Genomic DNA, 27,031 nt, shown 5'->3' with positions numbered 1-27,031 from the left:
AGTATTTAATTAGTTCTGTTGTCCTTCACATTGTTCAAGAAATGGGTGTGTTTATACAATGTATTCTCTCTTTCTTAAAGCAACCAGATTCAAACACCATCTTTGTTTCTATTGCTCAAGTAAATTGTTGAAAGGGATGGGATTAGAATCTTTCAATCTCAGCTGTAATTTGGAATTACTTATTGACTTGTAGGCATAAACCACTGGTTAATTTATAGGTGTTTCATATAAAATTTATCCCATTTATTTATCTGGAAAGTAAAGGAACTAGGCTTTATCTCCGAGGTCTCTTTCGACTTGAAAAATTCTAAGTTTAACCTGACAGAGGTCATTTTCATTTTTTTCTTCTGAAGATCTTTTTGAAAGTCTTGTGAATCTACTGTGAACCTCAGAAATGTTGCAGTATGCAGAGTTGGTGTCTTTTCTGAAGGACGTTATACTTCACATATAAGGGTTATAGAAAGTTAAATCTGGAAAATACCTTAGTCCAACCCTGTCAACTTACAGAAGAAGCTGAAGTCTAGATTAAAAAAAAGTTTAGGTTATACCCCGATAGTCTAGCTTTTGAAAGTACATGTAAGGCAAGCAATCACAGTACATCAAAAATTTTTTTTTATTTGAGACACAAAAATGCAAAAATGCTGAGATATCAAACATTTTCTCATTAGCTACAATATTGCCACTATGTACAAAATATCTGATGATAAATGTGCTACACATATAAAAATACAGTATGCATTACATATATACAGTACAATGTGCAAAATGTATGGCATTCAAACATGATATGGAATTAATTTCAGGGGTGCAAACAGCAAATACAAAGGCATCATGGTTTTTTTTTTTTAAACAGAAAGGCAATACATGAATGGAACCTCCCCTCCCCTTTGCCATATTTTTTTTTTGTTTTAATAAACTAGTGCTTAAAGAACAGGGTCCTAGAGACTGTGGTATCTTTCTTCTTTTTTCATAAAGTGAGATGCTAAGACAACGTGACTATGAAAATAAGAAGAATAACACCTATTACACTCCACATTTCTACTGCAAGCAAAAATTGAAGAAAATTCACTTCCACCTGGAAAAGTTGTTACTACTATGAAATATATTTTTTTAAACCAACAAAACACATCTACGCTATTATACATGGAAACAATTGTAGAATATCTACATCTCTATGAAAAGTATGACTTCAAATAGTTAACACCTTTTTGGGATTTACTTTGAGATAGCTTCAAATACAAAGTGCCTTCTTTTGGCATAATTCTTGGCAATGCCTTTGGTTCCTTTAAAGCAAGTTTGTATTACTGTCTTTTTACTGGAGGATGAGTACTTTCGAATGATACTTAAACACTCCCTCACCCATCTCACAAAAAATGAGTAAGTTTTCTTATATGATGTTTAGAGGTACTTGGTATGATTGTAGGTGATTGTATTTATTTTGTTAAAGCCTTATCTTCAAAGCAGTTGGCATGAAGTCATTCAGACCTCTACAGCTGTGCATATAAACTTACTAAGTTTTGCTTTATTTGACCACAGATAGCACACTGTGGAAGAGTTTTCTATTATGTGTTGTCGTATGATTATGACATTTATTAGTAATGTTTGACATGCTATTTTCTAACAGCAGTGAAAAACAAAGCATTTTTGTAAACATGTACAGCTTTTGAATTAGAGCTCTCAAATCTAAGATTCTGAATGGAAACACTTTTTTAAAGATATGTTTTCTAAGACAACGCAGGAAGAAGTGCCTGGAAAATATATAGACCTGCCATAACAACATGCAGAATTTGTTATTTTTAATATGTACTGGAAATATTTTAAAATGAACAATATTTAAAGAGCATTTCAACATGTAAGGTTTTAACAATTAAAAACAAAGCCAAAATAAACCCAGAACAAAAAAAATCCTGTTAATTTTCCAGTTTTAATTTAAATCACTTAAAAGTTTAGTTGTCTGTATTATGGGTGCAATCCAAATAAATGTTCATGCAATGTTATGCTTGTCTGCACCTAACATATATGTAATATATATACATATCAATACACACATATATTATACGTATATGCATGTATGTATATATTATATAATGCCCTTCCAGTTAAAGTATTCTGATTGGAGGGAGGGGGGCTGTTTTTGTGATCTCTAATAGGGTAGGACAGTATGATCTTGTGAGTAATGTCATTCAATTAATATTTAATAACTTTTATATTGGTAGTCAAATTCCTAAGTAAATGTTAACATATTACTTATTTCCTTAGACTTGTATTGCTTTGCTGACAATGGCTATTGAACACTGAGCAGGAATCTTTCCCTTCAAACCTGCTTTTTAAAAAAGGAAATAAATTATTTCGTGTTGCTGTTATATCCCTATCTACATATGTTCCTGACATTATTTTCCATAGAGATGGCATGAGAATACATATTTCTAAAATTCAGGTCCCTCTAAGATAGCTTAAAAATCTCCCAAATGCTAACAACTCTTTTGCCTGAGGCCAAATTTATTTGCACAAAATGAATAGATTCAAACAAAGACAATCCATTCATTTTATTCATTTGCTGAAGATGGCCATATATGATAGTCACCCTTGGCAATTTTTATTGACTGTGAAGTCAGCCACAATGATTGGAATGGTCAGCGGCTGTATATGAACATGTCCTGAGTTAAGCTTTGGTGACAAAAATAGAGATATGATTTTAGTGGTTTTTACTCTGATAAAATAGGGTATTCCTTAATATATTTATGTCCACTAAATTACATGATTGAGCAGAAACATTTTATTTTTCCTTGTCTTCAAAAGGCAGCAAGTTCAACTTGATACTTGTGTATCTTTTGCAACTCAAACTGTACTGCAAAATAATGTTACCAGTTGGAATTTTTTTTTTTAGAAATTTCAAAGATTTAAGATCTCTTCAGTATTACAAAAATATTCATATAAAACACACAAATAATATTCAAGCAAGAATTGTTTCTACAAATTGAGAATACATATATATGTATACACACATATGGCAAATTCTATACAGTAGTTTGCACATTTCAGGAAAACACTCTAAAGCAAACCATTAAGCCATTCTATAAGGTTTTCTAATAGATGCTGTTCTGAAATGCACAAGATAATTGTATATACCCACATTACAGGTAATCTGATAAAATCTTTGCTAAGATTATTATTTGTTTACCCCCAAGTCTATCCCTAAATGACCTGATCCATATAAAGTAGAAAGCAAAGGTTGATACTAAATGTTTTTAAAGTATGAAGGAGTTGGGACAGGGACAAGAGATAATATAGATACTTACGAATTAATATTGGCAATGTAAAATATTTTCAATGATATATAATACCACTTATAAACTATATACATGCTAATTGAAAATTCAACAGTTTAATTTCACATGGTGCTTTTACTATGGCTAATTGAAACTGACCTTAAACAGAAATTTTTCTTTAGGACACTGACACTCCTTTCTTGAATCCCTCCTTTGTACATTCACATAATAAACACTGAAACAGGGTTAGGGTTATTTTCTTACATTATCATCTTTGGTCTATGATTACATACTGCACATTTTAAAGTACAATGATCCTAAACATGAGTTTAGTATCCTGTAGCACAATAATAATAATTTCATGATTACGTCTTGCTACCCAAAGCCAAAGATGGCCTCATGGAATGGTACATGTGCGTGCACAGTGAATGACTGCTGACATACAAGGGCTGAAGCACTTCAGCAGACTGCAGTAGGACATATTTATCCAAACAAGTTATGGTTTCTTAGCTAGAAAATGATAAACTATTGAGAGTACTTTCATTCACAACATCATCTAGTTTTTGTGAATGACCTTATGTAATAAATGTACTCTAACTCATTTATGGTTGGAAAACAATACATGTTATGAACATCTTCCTCAGAGCTCCTCACAAAAATGTGTTTATAAATAGGGATTATGAAAATACAAAGATATTAAAAAAGCTACCATTAGTTATAAAGTTGATAAATCCCTACAACTCTATGGCAGTTGATCTTATTTTAAGGAATTATTCAAAACTGAATACTATATTCTAGTGTGTAATGTGGGCAATTTAAAAACCAAAAAATCCTCACAAAAGACCAGATGATAAACACATAACACTTTCCAAAGTTAAATACTTCTGCCACTGAAGCCCTTTTCTCATTCTTTCCAAGCAGAAAGATTTCTACCAGAAAGGTATGATCATCAAATATCGGGGAGTCTCTGTTATCTCCCTTGGTCAGGGAATGGGGTATTCTGGTTCATCAGATAAAGAATAAGGTACTACACATGCAAGGATTACCAATTTTTTAATTCTTCAAGTAAAATAAAATACACAACACTAAAACTACACTAAACATAATTTAAATCTCTGACAGTTCCAGAAGGCACTTCAGGATTTGGTGTTGCTTCAAAGTTAGGAAGTGCCAATTGATAGAGTTCCAGTGTTCTGGCTGACTGAATGATGGATAAACACAATTTTACCATACTTTGTAAAATGTATAAAACTAAAGAAAATTCGGAAATGAGAACTTTTAGTTAAGAGCACATCTAGAGAAAAAATTCCTAAATCCCTTCCAAGCAAAGAGCCTGGTTAATTCCCTGGAAATTTTTATGGGAATGTCATTGAATAGACTACAAAGGCAGCATCAAATCTGGATGTAGGGCTCATACAGATGTGAGACAGATAAATACATACCATTTTTCTAATACAAACTGCAAATACTTATTGTAGGTTTCAGCCCATCTATTTTATTTTGTTATAAATTTATATCACTATTTACAATTAGGAAATTTTGCAGTGAAGAATTTTAGGAAATTCTTAAGAAACTCTTCACAATAATCAAATAAGGACTGCCATTTTTTCCTTGACCAAAAAAAGTGCTAACAGAAACCTCCAGTTTTTTACTTTTAGGTACTCCGTTCCTTTAACATTACTTGAAGAGTTAGAGCTCTTGTATAGTATGTAGTTACTAAGCACTTGAAGCTTCAAACTGGATATTCGTTGCAATGAACAAAAATCAGAGCGGAAAGAAGTCTCTGTTCAAAGTGGCCCTTAAAAATGCCTTTGTAATCATTATAGGAATGTTGCCAGATACTTTACTTACTCTCCCTTTGTTTTCTATTTTCACCTGACCAGGTCAAAAAAAGATTTAATGCTAAAGTTTTCTTTTTCATTCTTTGAGATGGATTTGGTTATCAGAAATATAGTTCGCAAGGAAATAAATGTAGAACAAGTAAGTCCTCTAGGTACTCTAGAGTTATTAAACAAATAGAACCCCAGAATACCTATACTCCCACCCCAAACGACTCTATACAAATTCAGTGTCAAAGAGTGTACAAAATAACTGTCTGATATACATATTACAAATCAATCTAATCAAGCCAGAATGTTGCTAAGTTTCAGTGTTATCAATATGCCAGGACTTTTTAGTGGCTTGCTCATGATAGCACTTTGGAAAGAAACCCTCCGTTTATAGTGAATAAGTTTTCCCATAAATTTAAATTTGGAAGTCCAAAGTAGGATTTCAAAAAGTCACAAAGCAAACCACAGTAACAAAAAAAAAAATTCAAAAGGCTTCTGAACCAGAAGACATCACCCATAAGGGCATTGTCCCTGAACTGGCCAGGTCTCTTTTTTACTTTTTACCTCCCTAATGAATCTTGATCTTGGCTCAGGCTCTTTACAGGAACAATCAAGTGCAGTGATTTCTTAACTTCCCCTCAAACTAGCTCTTTGTTTCTGCTTTAAACTGAAAGTTAAAATCAAAATGAGCTGTTTGCCTTTTATTCAGAGTCTTAAAGTAACCACAGAAGTTTAAATGTAGTTGATTAATATCTACAAAGGACTCTTGGTGCTATTTACTATAGGTACTCTTCTCTTCCATGTTTTGTCTAGTGGTAGTTTTCATCACTGAGGTCCTTGTAGCAACTATTTTTTCTTGACAGGTATACTTCTCAGATGGCCCTGTGCTATATTAAATCATAGAAAAAGAGAAATTCATTGCTAAATGCAATGAAGTGTTTGTTTGTAGAATTCGTTTCAGGGCTATCACCTTGTATTCATTCATTCTGTGATAACATTTTAATTGCAAAGCTGCAGCCATGGACCTATCCCTTAAACTCACCTCCAAGAGAGTTATTTACATGCTCTTATTATAGCTTTCAGTTCTGAGACCAAAAAACCTAATTTTAGTCCCAGTGTAACTGTAGGTCTTGTGGATCTAAAAAGTCAGTGGAAAACATACTTGGAGCAGCAGAGCTGAGAGGAGTAAGCCCTGATGAGGAGTTAGGCATAGTAATGTCTAACCATTCCATATTGTCTAAGTTTGAATCAGGAAGGTCAAGAGACAAACAGGAATTATTTGCAGCAAATTGTGCTTCTGAAGTTTCCATAGGAGAATGTGAATGATCCAGCATGCCAGAGTGACTCAGTAGATCATTTTGGAGATCCTCAATCAGAGAGAATGATTCTCTGTCTTCGTTGTTACTTGTTAGTTGAGGAATTTCACTTGTTGAAGGTAAAGTTCCATCTAAGAAAGCTTCTAGTTGGTTTTCTAAACTGATAGACAAACTGTTAATCGGTTCCAAGGATACTGGTGGTGCCATTTGGACTTGGGGTGGTGGTCGTGATACCACTGTATTTACTGGCATTGTGGTGATATTGGCTGTCACTGGTCTCATTTTGGAAATAGGAGAAGGCTCTTCTTTTATAGGGAGAGAAATCTCTGTATAAAAAAAAGTTTTTTAAAAAAATAAACCTTTTATTATTAAATTATTATTTATTATTAGATAAACCTATTATTATTTAGCACAATCTATTACAAAATTAATTTTGCCTTTATGTGGTACCTTTTGGTTCTTTTCACCAGGAAGCTGAATGACTTGATCCAATTAGCATAAATCTGCCACAGAGCTAGAAAAAAGGCTATAACATTCTCACAATTCCCCAACAAAAAATACTTCCCATCAAGTTAAATGTACTTCTTGAGGTACTTGAGTTAATGTATATTTATAGTAATCATATTTCATTAAGAGGGTGTGTGCGCATGTATACACATGCATGTTTTAGGTCTTTTAAAGCTGAAGACCTAAAATCTTAGAACTACAATTGGGAAATTTTTGTTTTAATTACATCATTAATTTACCTATTCTAAAAGTACCGATATCTTAAAAATTAATTTCATTAAAATTTTTTAAAAGCATAGGTGAGGCAATGATCTAGGCATATTAAAGTACTTTCTTTTAGCTTATATTACAAAGAAAGTATTTGCAGCACATGTTTTTGTTTTTCCCATTTACCAAACAGGTTAATATCATAACATGATTTGATCTGTCATTTCCATGTTTTACTTTTAAGAAAAGCATCAACACATAATTTACTCTATTTTGTGTAGTTCTCATAGAGAATCATAGGGGCATACGACATATTGTGCATTTTACTCTTTTCTTTGAGGCTGATTATTTGTTTGACTCAACTTTTTGGCTTGTTTTCTGATATTACATAAATGTTTGAGGATTTGGCAATGACTTGACAAACACTAATCATTATGTCAGGTCATGTGGCATTTTAATGTACCATCTGCTACACAGTGCTCTCTCCTATTTCTCTGAATATCACTGAATAAAGAATTGTATGCTTTCATTTGAGTTTGTATTAATTCATATGTCTTATGGATGTTGACATTCCATAATGTCCAATGTGGATGGAGTGAAATTGTATTTAATGATTCAGATTACTACGTAAAACAAGACTGTTTATATCATTGAATACAACATGATGTGTGCAATTCATGTTTATTCTCATACTCTGGAGTCAACCCTAGAACTGTTTTAAAAAGCAGAAATACCATAAGATTTAAAGACATGGTTGAAACTCTAGAGAACATTCTACAATCTACCATTTTAATCACAGGCATTTTCATGATTAGTGGTTTTGACAGCAACATAAAGTAACATCATCAGTTGACATTTTATTGTCAAAACCTCTTCATTTAAGTTAGGAGTCTACTTGAACCCCAACCAATTTCCCCCCCAATATGTTTCTAATTCCAAAATGCCCCCATTCCTTTTTTTTTTTAACTTGCCTCCCAGGAGGACAAAAGATCAATCCTCTGGCAATCAAAGCCCTTCATACCTTGCCCTGTGCTTCTACTCTTCCAGTCTTAAGCTTTTCTCTCCTCCATATACTCTGCAACCAAGTGATACTGGCCTCTTTGCTATTTCTCACACAAACACGCCATCTTCACTGGCATTTTCACTGGCTGTTGTCCTCTACGCCTAGAATTCTCTCACTCTTCAATTCCACCTTGTGTATTCCTTCAAGGCCCAACTAAAATCCCACCATCTTCATTCCTTCTCAATCCCCCCTTAACAGCCAACTCTGTTGCTTATCTCCAATTTATCTGGTATCTTATTTGTAAATAAAGTTGTTGTCATGTTGTCTCCTCTGTTAGACCACGAACTCATTCCTTTACTATATTTGGACTTTTTCATAGTTTCAGTGCTTAGCACAGTGCTAGGCCTTAGCACATAGCAGGCCCTGAATAAATGCTTATTGACTTAATTACTTGGTTTTTTATTCCTGAAATAAAAGCATGAAATTCCTAATTCTTTTAATTTCTCAAGTTGGAAATTAATTTTCTAAGGTAGCTTAGGCAAAGCATGAATTTAATCTGTTTCTCAAAGTCAATACAGTTCTTGAACTAAAATTATTTATATATCTAGTTATGCTGTCAAGTTTCAGTAGTGCCCCGTGTATGCCAAACACTACAAATGAAATGTTGACCTCAGTATCAATAGTTTTGGAGGTATATGTAGTGAAATTTCTTAATTGTTCTTATTTCCAATAATATTCCTAAACTCTGTCTACCTCAGTATTTCAGAATTCTCTGAAACATTCCAAACTTTGTAATGGAAATTTTATTATAAAAATAAAGCAACTGAAGCAAGGAAGTCACATGATCTGTTTGAACAAATGCTGTAGTTAGAATTCGCAAGTTTACAAAGAACCACAGGCAAAATAATGACCTATTTTTCTGTTTTTATATGCAGAACTTTAGCATTACATTTGCACCATGTTAACATTATTAGAGTACATATTAGTTTAACGCACTTCTTATAGTCAATGTGGAATAATATTTAAAGTTTCTTTATTATTCTATTGGACTCCTATGATGATTTTGGTATTTTTCCAGCCAATATCAACAAACTTCTAAAACCAGGTTTTGAAAACTGTCCACCCAGTTCCAATCTGCCATTTTAGCATTATTTTTCCTTTCTAACATGTAGATTTGTGAATAATGTTGCCTCTAAATTGTTATTTTAACAGCTGTATCTTTGCAGTGCCTGAAATGGAATCAGCAGCTTGTTAACAACTTTCTGTCGTTAACAATACTTTTTAAATGCTTTAACATTACTATATTTTCTAACAATAAGGAGTTAGTTACATTATACCAACAAAATTATGTTCACAGCCCAAAAGGTGAACTTTGAGTTATATAAAAACTTCGAATTTTACTATAATTGATATTATGCAATTGTCTCAAAAATGACAAATTTAAAGAATTTCCCTGTTTCTCACTGAGAGAACTAGAACTGCCCAAGTTCTTTTCTTGCACATATTCTATTGAAACTTCTGACTTACCTCCACTTTTAATGAGGATATCAAAGAGGTCATCCATCTGTTGACTATGTGCATTGGAAATCTACAACGGAAAGAATAAAGATTAATTTTCTTCTTGTAAAAAATCAATGAAGCCATGTAAGAAAACTATAGAATGTTTAAAGATTGCCTCATTTGGTAGAGTACAAAACTGAGTTTCAGAGAAGGTGAAGAAAATTGCCCAAGGTCACAAAGCTGGTTAGTGGCAGAAATAAGTCTAGGAGACAAGTCTTTCTGACTTCTAGTTCACTGCTATGTCAAACCTAGCTGCTTCCATTAGTTCTAGTAAGACTGCTATTTTTATAATGGTCTAGAAGTTTTGTTTTGAGAATTGTAGCTTTAAGGGCTTTTGGGAAAATATGTCTTCAAATTAGAGCTTCTTTGCTTCTTGCCACACATTTGCTAGCAAGTTTTTTCCTTTCTACTTTGCCCTGTGGAGAGAACAGCAGCACAAAAGAGGCAAGGGGTGGAAAGGAATAGAAAGACATTGAGATCGCATCTCTAGGCGCATGAATGACATGTGGTATGGTGACCACAGAATTAGTCTGTTCCTTGATTGTCAGAATTACTCATTTCCTTTTTCAGACATGAGATGCAACTCTAAACAAGCAGTTATGCTCTCCTCCCCACGAATTGGTGTGGTGTGTATCATTTGCTTCATGCCGCCTGCCTGAATAAAATTCGACAGGAGGGGATCTCATTAGCAAGCTTCAGTGTTCATGATTCTGAGATGAGATACTCAATAAGCTGCTGGCATCATTTTTCATTAGACTATATAATAAAGACTATTTCATAACAAATCCATGCACATGCCACATAATCATGCAAAAAAAGGGGGGGGAAGTAATGCTCTCTAATATCTGCCTCATTATTTACTTGATATTCAGACAATGAACTAGATGTGAATTTTCCTTATAAGCAAACTGTAATGAATAAGTAATATTATCTATAGCAGCCATTGAAACCCAGACTTAAACTAATGTGCCATTCAGACCAAAGTTATCTTCAAATGAACAATCTATCGAAAGAAGCAAACATATTTTCCAAAAATTTTAACATGGAATTGTTATATTGTATATATAATCAAGAAACTCCAATGCTACACTTTCATTCACTTAAAACTGCATATTTTCAGTGTTTCCAAAGAATTCAATTTAACTGCCAGCTTGTGATCAGAGTACATGAATTTAAAGACAAAAACACATACACAAAACCAACTACCTCAGACTACTGGAGCACTGCACTCATTTAGCATATACCAAGGACAGAGAACTGATGCTCAACTTTGCCTTCACTCTGTAAATACTGACTCTGAAAAATCGAAATCCAGGTGTCCTTATCAGCACCCCTTAAGCCAAAGTGACCCAGACTTTGTTTTTCTGGTAATCATTTATTTAAGTAGTGAACATCCTCTATTCATCTAAGCTTCAGAACCGAATGCTACATTTCTATTCCCTTGAAGTCCACTTGGGGCAACATGGCTTATTGCCACAATGCAGTAGACATTCTAACTATTGGCTTCAATACAAGACAACAAAGGCTAAGGATTAAAAAAAAGTTAAGGGTTATCACTACTTACAAAGCGGCAATGGGGAAAAAGCAATGACAGTATGAGTAATCCCCCTGACCGCATCGGTAGGACAGGAATCTTCCAAATGAACCCTTCTAGGGGGCAGGGAGAAGCAAACCAACATGCTCTATTTGCCAACGTGCCTTCACTCTCCCATACTTCTCAAAGGAAAATTCTTTGAGACTGTCCTTTCTTTCCAGTTACTTTTTCCCTCTCTGTTGTGCCCTAGCTCGTCCCTTTCATCTCCCTTGTATACAACCTACTGCCCAAAAGAAATATCCAACAGATACAATTATACAGATAATTATAATTATCAAACATTAGAATGACTACAACTTTGGCTTTCTGCTGAAGCTTAGGCATTTAATTATTTTTTTTCTTTGTCCATACAATTTAAATTATAATAGCTTTTCTTTGGGGGAGGCAATCAGGGTTAAGTGACTTCCTCAAGGTCACACAGCTAATACGTGTCTGAGGGAGGATTTGAACTCAGGTCCTCTTGACTCCAGGGCCAGTGCTCTATCCACTGCATGACCTAGCTACCCCATAATAGTTTTTCTTTTTGACAGTATAACATTGTTGATTTCTGGATAGAGCTAGGCCAACATCCTATATGTGGATGCTTGCTGTGCATATGTAAAGTTAACATGTGAAATTTGGCTGTCCCCATCTTGACCAAGACTCTACGTGTTTGGAGAAAGTTTCTCTGCCAAGGCCAGAATGTAAAAAGCTTTTACACAGAATGGTTTTCAAACTTTATTCAGTATAGAGAAAGTCAGGTCTCTGTAACCTCATGGCATTTACAATTTAACTGGGGAGGTAAAACAATATACATGAAATAATGACATAGAAGAAATTATGTAATGGGACATACACATGCATGTAGATGTAAAGAATTAAGTAGCATATAAATGTTGACATAATTAAAAAGAGAAAGGTCATGGTGAATCTGAGTTAGTTCATGAAGGCAAATGGAACTTAGTGTTGAAGTATTAAGTTTGGATTACCACAGGCACTGCAGGTGAGCATGAGCAAAAGCTTGGAAGGAGATGCAATGAATAGGATGTGAGGGCGATGTGATTCTGCCTGGAAGCCAAAAGGCCTTGCTGAGGTTGGATAGGAAAGGTAGGACCAGCTAATAAGTAGCCTTGCATGCCAAACTGAGTTTATATTTGACACAATGAATAGACGGAACTACAAAGCTGGAAGCTTTCTGAGTAAAGGAAGGAATCTAAATAAAAGATTGGAATTTTCAATGAAAATTGAAAAGAAATGGAAAGATTAAGTTTAAAGTAACATTTGATAATAGTATGTAAAACTATTATAGTTATGAGCAGGTTAAGTCATAATAAATTTAATAATAGAATTAGTGGGACTCTGATGCTTAGATTAGGTCCAGTTTTATACGGCAAGTGGTTAATTCATAGAACCTTCTCCAGACACGTAGGAAAAGAAATGCAATGAACATTATTAATTTTTGAACACAAATTTCAACCCCAATACAGATTTGAAGTAGTACTAATTATTAATTTTGCTGCTTATAATTCACAAATAATAAGGAAAATTTGTTGTTCCTGGCATGGCAGATCCACCTGATTCATACAAGGGAATCACTATGGTATGGGGCAGGGCACAGAATGTGTAAGTCTTATTTTATTCTGGACACTTTTTGTAAGCTGCTAATTTATACTCAGTCTTGAAAAATCACAACTAGCCTTTTCTTACCTCTGACTGTGAAGATGACTGTATGTTCCGAGTCTGCTTTATGGCTTCCTCATACCGGGGAGGATCTTTTGTCTTGGTGACTGTGTTGCCAAATAGAGACTGTTGTATGATAAACTGCTGAGGTTGAGATGGAGAACCAGGCTATGCCAAACAAAGTTGAGAAATATATTACTATAATACTGTATTCTGCAATCTTCCCACATACTTTTCACCAAGAATAATGAATATAACAGCCAAATAATGATAACAAAGAATGCTGCTCCTTTGGGCAATGTAACACTGTGAAGTAGATGGCAAAACTAAATTCTAGTAATATTATTTTTAGGGGGTTACAGCAATTATAATTTGACTTCTTTCCCATTTAACTATTTCATACTAATAAGTAAAAAGTCATGGTAGGCATACATATTTGGAGAAAGGGATTATATTCTCAAATGTATTTAGTGAGTGTAGGCATTGCTATATAACAAACACTAGATTACCTTGCTGGTAGTGCTAGGTCCATTTTGCACTGAAGGAACCTGAGTATTCCTGGACTGAAGAACACTACTGGATGTAGTGTTATTAATGAATGGCTGCTGGACTGTTGTAACAGGTGGTCTCTGATAGGAAAATACTGTATTTGATGGTGAGCTAGATGGAAAAACCTGAAATGGATCAATATTTTCCAATCAATTTATTAGCTGTTTTTATAAATAACTTATGAACTTAACAAGTTAAACCACTGGCCCAACTTAGTCAATATTTTCTGTTTCTGACACTGGTACTAAGGAGCAGATTATTGTTGGAGAGCATCATACTCTTTATCCTCTTTGATGTCTACATTAAAAGACCAATGAAGTCCAAACATCCCTAGCTTCTTTTAAAAACTCATTATGTAGAACCTATATCAGATTACATGCCATCTTGGGGGGATGGCAGAGAAAATTTGGAACTCAAAAACTTGTGGAACTAAGTGGTGTAAACTAAAAAAAAATTAATTAATAAAAAAACTCATTATGATTCATCCATGAAGTTATTTTCATCTTTCTTAAGCCTATTTATATTTTTAAGCTTGGAAGAGATTTTATGAGTTCTATGAATTAACCACTTGCTGTATAAAACTGGACCTAATCTAAGCATCAAAGTCCCACTAATTCTATTATTAAATTTATTATGACTTAACCTTCTCACAACTATAATAGTTTTATAGACTATTATAAAATGTTACTTTAAACTTAATCTTTCCAGATAACAGGTTCTAATGACAAAGATTATATTAGTGAATTCAAGAAGAACCATCTAGTCCTAGAAATAGGAAAGCCCCCAAAGCGGGAGGTGGGGGATTAAAAAAAACTGGGAGGAAAGGATAGTTTTTATAAGTCAATTCTTTTATATATTTAAATTATTATTTTTAAAAAGTAAAACAAATTATGCATAATGAAAAGCATCATGGACTTGACTTGGAGTCCAGAAGACCTAGATTCAACCAACACTTTACCTCTTGTGTTACCCTGGGTAAGTATCTAGTTTTCCTTTACCTGTAAAATGAGACAATCTAAATGGCTTCTGAGGTTCCCTTCTAGCGGGCATTCTGGGCTTGGTGAACAATCATTTTGCCCACAACATCTGATCACCTACTATATGCTTGATGCTGGTTGGCTTTCTCTGAGTTGATACCAAAAGAATGCATATTTCTACCTATCTATATCTGAGTTAATACTTCCCACTGTCCTCCTAAGCCAACAAAAATAGTTATTGTTAATACATTAATGTACATAAATACACATATCTAATTGCCAGAATATAAATACTTTTTTCATGTATAAATATTTTTTAAAAAGGTATTCTCAGAAGAATACTTATGGTAAAAGAGCATTGATTTAGAGATAGAAGACCTGGACTGTGTTTTATAACTTTGAACAAATTACTTAATCTCTCTGTATCTAAATTTCTTCTGTAAAATGAAGAAGTTTAGCTCTTATATTTCTAGAGCCTTACATTTCTAAATCCTAGGATCCTATGATATGAAGGATTATATTCTTAAAAACAAAGTTTTCTTTCACGATGATATGCATCTTATAGCTTATAACTCCATCTAGTGGATATTCAGAGTGAATTCTAACAACTTTTGTCATTATTTTTAAAAATAACTCTCATTTTAAAAATACACTGAAGCTGAAGACAGGCTAAATGACTGTATTGAGGCCATACAACTAGTTAGTATTAGGACTGGAATGGTAAACCAGTTCTGATGGCTTCCAGCCCAGAGCTCACAGAATTATAGAATATACAAGCTAGAAAGGGGTACTTTTAGAGGCCTTCTAGTTTAACTCACATCTAAACAAAAACAGCATCTATAGCATACCAGTAAATGTTCATCCAGCCCTTGCTTGAAGACCTCGATGAGAGGAAATTAACTTACCAAGCCTTATTCCATTTTTGGTTAACTCTAATTGTTAGGAAATCTTTTATTGCATCAGACCCAAGTCTGTCTTTTTGCATTGTCTATCTGTTGCTCATAGTTCTGCCCTCTGGAACCAAGCAAAATAAGTTTAATCCCTCTTTCATAACAACTACACATCCTCTCCTAAAGTATACTCCTTTTCAGACTACACATATTGATTTTCCTTCAATTTATCCTCATATGGAATGATCCTGAAGGATTTCTTGAAGCTTATCCAGGTGGCCTTCTGCTAGATATGATAAAGGCTGCCAGTATCCTTCATAAAATACGATTCCAAATGCATGAGGAACTGAAAATTTTCCAGACATGGCTGAATCAGAATTATCACCTCTTTAGTCTTGTTTTGTTTTTCTTAGGTTTTGTGATACTACTAATCCTGTGTCCCTAATTTTGCACTTATGAAGTTGGTTTCTTCAACTAAAGTGTAAGATTAGATCTTTCCTATTAAATTATGTTCTAGATTCTAAATTCTATAATGTATCAAAATCTTTTTGGTCCTGCCTTTGTCATCCAATGTGTTAGTTATTCTTTCTAAGTTTGTGTCATTTGCAAATTTGTTAAGTTAACAATAATGTCAAACAGCAATTTTTAAGATGATATTAAGCCATTAATAATTTTACTTAAATGATCTACCTAAAACCTACCTAAAAGCATCTACCTAAAACCATCAGCAAGTATTATATGTAAAGGGGATAAGAAGCATTTCCAATAAGATTGGAGGTGAAAGAAGGATGTCTACTATCACCACTGTTATTCAATATGGTAGTAGAAACGTTAGCTTTAGCAGTAAGAAAAAGAAATTGAAGGAATTAGAATGGGCAAAAAAACCCCAAAGCTATCACTCTTTGCAAATGATATGATAATATACTTAGGGAATCCTAGACAATCAAGAAAAAAACTACTTGAAATAACTTTAGCAAAGTTGCAGGATATAAAATAAACCCACACAAATAACTGGCATTTCTATATATTACTAACAAAGCCCAACAGCAGGAGATAGAAAGAGAAATTCCACTTAAAGTTACTGTACACATTATAAAATATTTTGGAGTCTATCTGCTAATACAAACCCAGGGACTATATGAACACAATTACAAAATACTTTTCACACAAATAAAGTCAGATCTAAATAAGTGGAAAAACATCAGTTGCTTGTAGATTGTAGGAAGAGTTAATATAAAAAAATGACAATTCTACCTAAATTAATTTACTTATTCAGTGCCATACCAAACAAACCACCAAAAATTATTTTTATAGAGCTAGAAAAAATAATAACAATATTCATCTGGAAGAACAAAAGGTCCAGTATATCAAAGGAATTAATGAAAAGAAATGCAAGGGAAGGAGGCCTTGCCATACCAAATCTTAAATTGTATTATAAAGCAGCAATCATCAAAACTACTTGGTACAAGCTAAGAAATAGAGTAGTGGATCAGTGGAACAGGTTTGGTACACAAGACACAGTAGTCAATGACTATAGTAATTTACTGTTTGATAAACCAAAGACCCTAGCTTCTGGGATAAGAACTCACTATTTGACAAAAACTGCTGGGAAAACTGGAAAATAATATGGCAGAAATTAGGCATAGACCAATATCTTACACTGTATACCAAAATAAAATCAAAATAGATATAAAGGCTGATACTATAAGCAAACTGGGAGAGCAAGGAATAATGTACCTGTCAGATTTATGAAGAATGAAAGAATTTATGACTAAATAAGAGATAGAGAGCATTATGAAATGCAAAATGGATAATTTTGATTATACTCAATTGAAAAATTTTTGCACAAAGCCAATGCAACCAAGAGTAGGAGGGAAGCAGAAAACTGGGAAAGAATTTTTGCAACTAGTGTCTCTGATAAAGGCCTCATTTCTAAACTATATAGAGAACTGAATCAAATCTACAGGAATATAAGTCATTCCGCAATTGAGAAATGGTCAAAGGATATGAACTAGCAGTTTTCAGAGGAAGAAATTAAAGCTATCTATAGTCATATGAAAAAATGCTCTAAATCTCTATTGATTAGAGAAATACAAATCAGAATAACTCTGAGGTACCACATCACACCTATCAGATTGGTTAATATGACAAAACAGGAAAATGATAAATGTTGGGAGAAGATATGGGAAAACTGGAAGACTAATGCACAGTGGGTGCAATTGTGAACTATCCAACCATTCTGGAGAACAATTTGGAATTATGCTCAAAGGGCTATAAAACTGTGCATACCTTTTGATCCAGCAATACACTTCTAGGGTTGTATCCCAAACAGATCATAAAAATGGGAAAAGGACCCACATGTACAAAAGTATTTATAGCAGTCCTTTTTGTGGTGGCCAAGAATTGGTAATTGAGGGGATGCCCATCAACTGGGGAATGGCTGAACAAGTTGTGGTATATTAATGTAATGGAATACTATTGTACTGTAAGAAATGGAGAGCAAACAGACTTTAGAAAAACCTGGAAAGACTTACATGAACTGATGCTAAGTGAGGTGAGTAGAACCAGGAGAACATTGTACACAGTTACAGCCACCTTGTGTGATGACTGACTTTGATAGACTTGGCTCTTCCCAGAAAAACTTTTTTTCCAGAAACTTTTTCCCAGAAAACTTTTGCAGAGAAAACTGCAAAAGACTCATGATGGAAAATGCTAGCCATATCCAGAGAAAGAACTATGGAGTCTGAATGCACATGGAAGCAGACTATTTGCTCTCTCTCTCTTTTGTTTTGTTCTTTCTCGTGGTTCATTCCATTGGTTCTAATTCTTCTTTACAACATGACTAATGTTAAAATATGTTTAATGTGAATGTATATGTAGAGCCTATATCAGACTGCATGCTGACTTGGGGAGGGGGGAAGGGAGGGAGGCAGAGAAAATTTAAAACTCAAAAACTTATGGAACTGAATGCTGAAAACCAAAAATCAATAAGTTAATTTTAAAAAAAATTACTTTTCAAGTCTGTCCATTTAACTGGTTCTAAATCCATTTAGCTACTGATCTAGTCAAAACCTCTTTATCTTGTCCAAAATAATAACATGACTCATATGCTTCGCTAAAATCTGACTCAATTAAATTTGTAGCATTTTTTTGATTTACCACTTTAGTAGCACTGTCAAAAAAAGGAAAATATTCTTTTTTAAATTTAATTTAATAAGGAAAATATTCTTGATGAAGCCATGCTGGCTTTTTGAGATCACTGATAGAACTATGCTGGCTTTTAAAAAAATTATTATCTCTAGATAGTCAATCATGATTATTAAACTTTAAAATATATTCTAAAATTTTTGCCGTTAATCAAAACCAAGCTTATTGACTTTTAGTTTCCAGACTCCACTCTCTTCCCTGTTTTGAAAATCAGACCTTTTCCAGGCCTGCAGCACCTCTCCTATTCTCATTATCTGTCAAGATAGCTGAAGGTGTCTTATCTATAACACTAAACTTTTTTTTTTTTTAAAGTACACCAGGATGTAATTCATTTGGGTCTAATGACTTCAGTTCTTTCCACTGTACCAAAGCTACAACTTAGCAAAAAAAAATTAATTTTTTTCTAATGAGAAAAAAATATTATTTTTTTTAAAAAAGCTTTCTTGATTTGAAATTCTGAAAACTCACAGTCAATTTAAGTATATATTTGAAGATGTACTTTCATGTAGAAAGACTATTTAAATAGATTTTGGAGAATTATCGATCTCTCCAATTAGAGTCATGCTCCAAATTATTCAGGTAACCTGGAGATTCAGATGTTTTATGAGTCAAGCCTTGTTTTGCAGATGAAAGAATTAGAATGACCATTATTTTTACAATAATATGTTGATATTCTCTAAGGTAGCTAGGTGGCACAGTGGAGAGGGTACCTAGCCAGGAATCAGGAACACTCATCTTCCCAAGCTCAAATCCAACCTCAGATACTTATTAGCTGTGTGACTCTGGGCAAGTCACTTAACCGTTTACTTCAGTTTTCTCATCTGTAAAATGACCAGGAGAAGGATCTTTGCCAAGAAATCCCCAAATGGGGTTACAAAGAGTTGGACACGACTGAAAATGATTCAACAACAATTCTGCGTCTATTACTCCACTTCAATAGTCACAAACCTTTCTTATTTGTTGAGACTGGTTGAGTACATGTTGTGTAAAATTGTCTTGTTTTGGATGGGATGTTTGGCCCAAGCCAGAGGGTGATACAGGAGCTGATACTTGGGGCTGAGTTGTAATTCCTACTTGTGGTGGAGCCTAGGAGAAGAATAATAAATTACTCATTTCACCATGGGAAGACAAAGCTAGTAAAGACAAAACTTAAAGAAAAATCAGTACTTTCAGAGCCTCCTTTATAGCAAATCATTAAAAAAAAAAGCTTAAGAGATACAAGTATTAATGATTGTGCTACTGTCATTTACAGATACTAATGAAGATTCAACCACTAAGTGTTTCTGGACATGGAAACAAATTCTCAAAATATGCCAAGTAAGCATATGAAATGATTACCCTTAGTGTTTTAAGTGACAGAATTTGCTTTTGTTTACATTGACCTAAGAAATCCTATTCCAGAGACTAGAATATATGGACCCACTATTTTTTCTTAAAAAACACACAAAAAAATCCCAAACAACAGTTTTTACTTAAGAAAACAGGAAACAGTGATAAAAAGCATGTGTAATGGATCTAATCATGATAAAATAACTTAATACTCTCATTGTTTCTTGTAAGGAAGTACCTGAGTCCTAACTATTTCCATTTTACATTGTTCATCTGTTTTAGTTAAAGTTTATCCAAATGATTTAAAGTATAAAAATATGTACAGAACACAATATGATATCTAAACATGGACAAGGATCCTATGATCATAGCTACTAGTAGTGTCTCTAACATTCTCGTTCCCAAATTTCAATTCATATTTTCCATAATTCAAAATTTAAACTACTCTTTCATTAATTACATACTTTTGAGTACTCTGTATCACGTCTATGCCATTAATTTAATAAGTGATGATACATAACGACATAAACAATTCTATGCATATTTGTACACACATAATATGCTTTATACAAAATGTATTAAAATACAAAGACATTGACTATAAAGAATACAAGTCTAAGAATTAAAAAGCTTCACTTCCTGTCTCTGCTCTGCCACTAATTTCCTGTGCATTCTTGGAAAAATCTCTGGCTTTCATTTTCTTAATATGCAAAGTTAAAAGGTATAGTGAAGCTGGATGATAACTTGTCAAGATATTGTAGATGGGATTTATGATTAGCCTAAATGACAATTTCTGAGGTAATCTACATAGTGATACAGAAGTGTTCTTTATGCATTTAAAAGAGATCTTAGAAAAAGAAGGGGAGGATTTGAAAAAAGTTTACATTTAAAAAGTACTATCTAAATATTAAGATCTGAATAACCCTGCCAGTTTTTTACAGCCATGAAATCTGGATGCTTTTACTTTGTATCCCCATTACTAATTTATCATGAATAAAACTTATTTTGATTCAAAGGAAAAATGAGTAGTTAAAAGGTAAACTTCACACCTGTAGTTTTATACTGCCTACTGGCAGTTGAACCGAAGTTACATTCGAACCCTCGATAGACACTGGGAGTAGCAGCTGTGCAGTTTGGGTGGTTAGTAAAGCTTGAGGCTGAGCAACAACTGTGGTTTGTGGATGTCTCTGAGAACTCACATAATACTGAGGGATGATGCTTTGCTGGTCAGCTTTGGCCACAGGTACCTCTTGCTTGATAACTACGGCCTTTTTGGCAACTAGGTTCTGGCCAGCAGTAGATCCTGACTGGCCTAAAGAATGGCTGACTCCTGGTACTGATTGCCTTGAGCTAGAACAGTCAGGGAGAGAATTCTCATCTTTGACAGCAGGTATGACATGCTTTTGATCGACATTATTTACAGAATTAGCAGTGGGCTGGGGTGCTGGTGGTGGCTGCTGTCCCCGTTTTTCAACTTCAAGTTGCATTTTTAGTACTTCCACAAGTTTTTGTTCTTGTTCCAGTTTCCTTTTTAGCTCCTCAATCTGTTTTTCTTTCTCCTGAAGCTTGCGGTCCTTTTCAGCAACATCCAATTCCATGTTTGACAGGCCTCCACAGGTAGGACTTAGACTCTCTTCATTATTTGTCACCCTCAAAGGAGATGAACTTAAAAACTGGGAGGGGGACATCATAGTCATAATTTCTGTGAAAGTATCTGTCATATTAGTATCATCAGTACTAAGACTGGAGTGTTCTGAAGGAGATGGGGAGATCGGCAGAGGGGAGCTGATGGTTTCAGTGTGTGTCACACTGCTTGTTCCAGTAGATGATGTTTCTGACTTAAAGCTGGGAATGGTGCTAGCCACAGAATTATTTAATGTAACTGGGAATGCCATAGTAACTTCTGGATTGCTAGTAACTACAGTAGAAGTGGATACAGCAACAGCGTTGCTAGTGGAAATACCACTATTAAGCTCTTGGTAAGGTTTCAGACGTTCAATTAGGTCTGTCTTGGTGCCTGACACTGGTAAACCCCTTAACTTCAATTCCATCTTCAGTTCAGCTACCTAGAGACAAAACATTAAGATTAAATTATTTTTCTCTTTTACAAGTTGAAGTTTTCATGCAAGTCTATAGTAAATTTTATGAATAAATGGAGCAAATTTTTATCAAATGGAGTATGTTCATTTAGGCAGGAAAGTTTTGCATTTGTTTATGTTTCAAAACAACTAATTCCAAGAATACAGTTTTCAAAATACATACAAGCTGTCCCAAAAGGATTAGTGCAGTTTCTAATCTATGAGAGATTAAAGCTGCACTAAGCCTTTTAGTACACTTTGTATATCGAGGTCATCTCACAGCTTTCATTATCTGTGAAGAGTATGCTAGTAAATTTTATCCTTTTGTTAAAGATCTTTAAAAAAAACACAACAAAAAAATATCAGTGTATATTTCTTATACGTTAAACAAAATATCTGCTAGGGGCCAAACTTGGCATTCCATAATATGCATCTAGTGTTTCCCTATTATTCAAAGCTGGAATGACTTTTAAATACTATCTAAGGGTTTCAACGAAACTATACACAAAAATAAGGAAGAAAAGGTACTGCAGTGAAAACAAGCATGTCCACCAAAAGATTAACGTATTTCTTCTAGAGTTTCTAAGAGAAATCATTCTCATTTGCCAATTACAGGAAATGGTCATAGTCTTTGCTTTTTATTCGTCCATATGAATGCATAAATTCCTTTTTTTCAATTATTACCTTCAAATCATCCAGGCTAGAAGGCAGTGGTCCCGGTTTTCTAATAGGAATAGAAGCATTCTGTCTTGTGTTGGCTACTGCTGTAGGTACATTATTGCTCAAAGTTGAATTTCCACTGTTATGTTTGTCATTTAATGGCCTTCAAAAGAAAAAGAAAATCCATAGTTATATGTTTTCTCGCAAATCAGCTCAATTCTAGCAGACCTGCTGCTGACCCAAAATGTGAACCTGTTAGCAGCAAACTCTTTACGTGCATCTTGGAGGACTATTAGCTACCATCATCACACAGAAATTCTAGTTTTAAATTTTTATATAAAAAATAACCTTATTGTCCCAATGTTACTCATTTTCTTCAACTTATCTTTTTTAGTCAGATATGACAGTCCTATACTTTTCCCACATAATTATGATTGTGGAACAAGGTTTGACTTAAGTAATGAAGGGAATAATTTTTCATAACAAATAGGACTATGATTTATCATTCTTTTCTGCCATATATCAACTTCTGTTTGGTTTTTAACCTGATAGCCACATAGACACACTTATAGATAGGATGGTGTATTACCAAAAAAATGTCTATTTTCAGTGAAAAAAAGCATGCTAAATTTAATATATGAACTATAACCATATCCCTGAATTTAAGTACATAAAACAGAGCTATAATCTAGAAAGGCAGGACTTCCTTAGAAAGTATTAAGTGTCAATAGTACTATCTGCTGTGTTTTGCAACCTTATGTAAGAGGCTTGCTCCAAAATCTGTCCTCCTGAGACAGAGTAGAACTATAGAGTATTAAACCTCCTTTTTATTTCCTACTATTTGATATGCATAATCGGATTAGAGTTGAGAAAAGTTGGTGTGTTCTTTTATATAAACTGCTTAAATCTTTTCTAGATTTTAGAAAGCACCTTGAAGTTTTAATGACAGGAACTAATGAAATTTGTGAATTCTTTTGTCACTCTAAATGGTTACATTATATAAGTTGTTATAGTTGCTAAAGTACTCTGCCTGCATAGTATGATGCTTTATGTACAGCTGGCAAAGGAAGGGAATGATCCCCTCAAAAGTTAATAGTCATACGTTTAGAAATTGCACAGCTCCCTAAACCCCAAGTCCTCTTTCCATGTTAGTACAGTCGATATAAGGCCATCAAATTATTCTTCCAAATACTTTTCATCTTTTTTTTTTTTTAAGCAATGGTCCCCTAATTGGTTCAGAAGTAAAGTTGTTAAACCAACATTCACAGCCACTAACTACATCTCTTCTCCTTTTTCTGAAACTTGTATTTCCAAATTCAGTCAGCACAACTTCTTCACTTCAGCTAGCCTATCTGCTTAAATATACCTTGCTTCCTTCCATCTCCATGCCTTTGTTCACACCGTCTCATCTGCACATTTAAACTCACTTCAAAAAGCCCTTCCTGACCAATTCCACATTCTTTCATGGAGTTCTCAATTTTCACACATCCCATACTTACTGATATATTGTTATGTCATTATTTGTGTGTGTGTGTGTGTGTGCGTGTGCGTGTGTGTGTGTGTGTGTGTGTGTGTGTGTAGTAGGGAATGATGAAGTAGGGAGATCTATTCCAAGATTTCACTGGTGTAGAGAACCCCTGATTAAGAAACCCCCTCTATCAATGCAAAAGAACAAATGTTCTACAGCTTTAAGTCCTAGACAGTTGCATGTAGGCACTGAGAAGTTAAGTAACCTTCCCAGGGTCATACAGTCAATACTGGTGTCAGAGACCAGAGGTATCTCTAGGGTCAGAGGTTGGAACTGAAATCAAATCTGATGTGAAGATAATTAATCTGTACTTTTTAGAATTCCAAAAATGTGGATACTATTGGACCATGGGGTCATGTGGCGATGGTACCTTTGGAATCTCAGCCCTTACACTTTTTGGTCCCACCCGCCCCTCACTCTTGGTGCTAGGGACCCAAGGGTTCTAGGTATCCACTAGGAGAAGTCCAGGCCAGCCTGTAGGTGAGGCAGAATTCCCTTCTTGACTGCAATCTCTGATCTGGAAACAAAGTGCATTGTGAACCATTAGCCCCTTGTTCACCCTTTACTACTGAAAGAATTAGACTAGACTCACCTATAAGGAAGGGTGAATAGAGATCCCAACTCTCACAAAACCTGTGCCTAAGCCTGTCTGGAGTATGTGTCACCCCCTGCTCCTTGAAATGAGGACCCAATAACATCCTAGCTTCAAATCCATTGTTATTTTTTACTATCCTTGGCTGAAGGTGAGGGTGGCTTCTTTTGTCTTTGGAGAAGATGGTGCAGGAAAGGGAAAAGGGGGGGTCTTTTGTTGTTCCAAATCTTTTCCCCTCTCATCCTGAGACTGTCTCAGCCAAAAAGAAAAGAACCAGGTAGAAAAGATCCAAGGGAGAAAGAGAGGAGAGAGCATGATCAGTTGGAAAAGAATATGATAGGGTCAAACAATGCTCCTGCCTCCCCCTCCACCCAGCCTTGTTCTCCCTGAGGCTGTGTGTCTTTGGGTAAGTCAACTAATCTCTCAGTGCCTCATGTTCTCATCTGTAAGATCAAGATACTAAGCTTCGAGCTCTAGTAAGAGTACCGCATGCCCACAAGCACAGAAGAGAGAAGGGGCTGCCAGCTTCCGTGTCCCAAGTGCATCCAGCATCTCCCTGGTCTGGCCCTAGAGGCTATTTTCCATTCATTTTACCATACTGCCTCTCATTTTCTGTTCTATTTAGTAAAATTTTTTTTTGTTTCTCCAACTATACTCAAACTCCTTGAGGGTAGGGACCATATATACCCCTCTTTCATATGTCTCCCTAATACAAACTGTATGTACAAACAGTAAGTCATTTAGTGCTTTTTGAATATATGAAAAGAAAGACATTTTAAAGTGACACTAGAAATTCTGCATTTTACAAAAAATGATATTCAATATATTTGAATAAATAGTGCTTGGTGAACACTGATGTCAATGAATACTAGTATTTCTAACTCTTTTAAGATGAGACTAAATATTCTTGAAAAGCTACAGAATGTGTGCTTCAAGAGGATTGTATTCTAAGTGAAAAGGTAACTTGTTACAGGCTTTAATTTCTAGAAAGGATATTAGAACGTTAAATATATTTAACAGATTAAAGTCTAGATTTTGATTACTAGACTTTCTTGTGGAGTCATTTTTTGGAGGGGAGGGAGTGTTACTGGGTCTCAGGTTAGAAGCAGTCACTCATAGGTTCAATCTCATGGTGATCAGCATAGAAACTCTGATCTGTTTTGTTTCCAACATGGGCCAAAACTTTGACCCTCCTAAGGCAGCTAGGCCTCTCCCCTTCTCCACGTCTCCCCAAGGGCTCCTACTGCTCCCAGGGTTTCACTACATTGATGCCAAACTTAGTGTAGCCACCTGATTAGCTTTTAGTCTTACTGCAGAGCTCAGAACTCTCAAGGTCAAGGCATCAATCAACCTCCATCTCCCTGCCTAGAGTGCTTCCCTGAAAGATCTCCATTCCATACTAAATACATTTAAATAGTCTTCATTATTAGTATGATTTAATGACTATGTTCACTTTTATTATTACCATTTGTTTATAAATGGCTTTACCAACACTTAGACATGCAGTTCAATTCAACAAACATTTATTACATACATAATACTTGTAGAGCACTGTACTAGACCCAGGACAAAATACAAAAGTTTAGCTAAGACACTGTCCCTAACATGGAATTTATAGACTGGAACAAAAATATTATCTTACTATAAGGAAACAAGGGCTTATTATAAGGATAACATTTTCCTCAGCTAGCAGCTAAGGAGTCTGGAGATGCCTTCTGTTGGAAATTGAGGGTTGAACAGTTAATTTAATTTGCGGTACCCAAAATAGAAATCCTGAAAATCAAAGAAGAGATTAACAATTAAAAGTAAAAAAAAAAAAAAAAAAGAAAAAAACAAAACCCACTGGCCTAATAAAACTAGGAGCCAAATTTTTGTAAAACAACAACAATAATAATAAATAAGACAAGACACTGGCTAATTGGATTAAAAAGAGAGAAGAAAACCAAATTACGAGTATCAAAAATAAAAAAAAGATGAAATAACAGGAATTTTTTACACAACTATATAGACCAATAAAACTGATAATCTAATAAAATGGATGAATATTTACAAAAATATAAAATGGCTGGTGACTAGGAAATAGAAATACTTAACCCTATCTTAAAAAAAGGAACTTAACCAGCCACAAATGAACTCCTAAAGACAAACAAAACAAACCCATAAGACCAGTGGATTTACAAGTGAATTCTACCAGACATTAAAACAATTCCAATACTATATAAACTGCTTCGAAAAAGAGGTAAAGAAGGGGTCCCACGAAAATTCCTTTTATGACAC

The 27,031-nt window shown here is 34.4% G+C and overlaps 1 protein-coding gene across 3 annotated transcripts in view; it reads right to left on the bottom strand.

Moving 5' to 3' along the window:
* Positions 1–597: 597 nt before the first annotated feature.
* MRTFB (myocardin related transcription factor B) overlaps positions 598–27,031 on the bottom strand; it is a 146,419-nt gene continuing 119,985 nt past the window's right edge. For all 3 annotated transcript variants that reach the window (XM_036739413.1, XM_036739411.1, XM_036739412.1), the window contains 7 exons: positions 22,659–22,797; positions 20,946–21,962; positions 19,516–19,653; positions 13,454–13,618; positions 12,972–13,112; positions 9,659–9,719; positions 598–6,740 (listed from right to left, as the gene is read on the bottom strand). In XM_036739413.1, coding sequence (XP_036595308.1) covers positions 6,205–6,740; positions 9,659–9,719; positions 12,972–13,112; positions 13,454–13,618; positions 19,516–19,653; positions 20,946–21,962; positions 22,659–22,797 — 2,197 coding nt within the window. In that variant the 3' untranslated portion in view covers positions 598–6,204. The remainder of the gene's footprint in view (positions 6,741–9,658; positions 9,720–12,971; positions 13,113–13,453; positions 13,619–19,515; positions 19,654–20,945; positions 21,963–22,658; positions 22,798–27,031) is intronic.

Source organism: Trichosurus vulpecula, chromosome 9, assembly GCF_011100635.1.
Source record: "Trichosurus vulpecula isolate mTriVul1 chromosome 9, mTriVul1.pri, whole genome shotgun sequence".
Classification (NCBI taxonomy): Eukaryota; Metazoa; Chordata; class Mammalia; order Diprotodontia; family Phalangeridae; genus Trichosurus; species Trichosurus vulpecula.
This window is presented reverse-complemented; position numbering and strand designations above follow the sequence as displayed.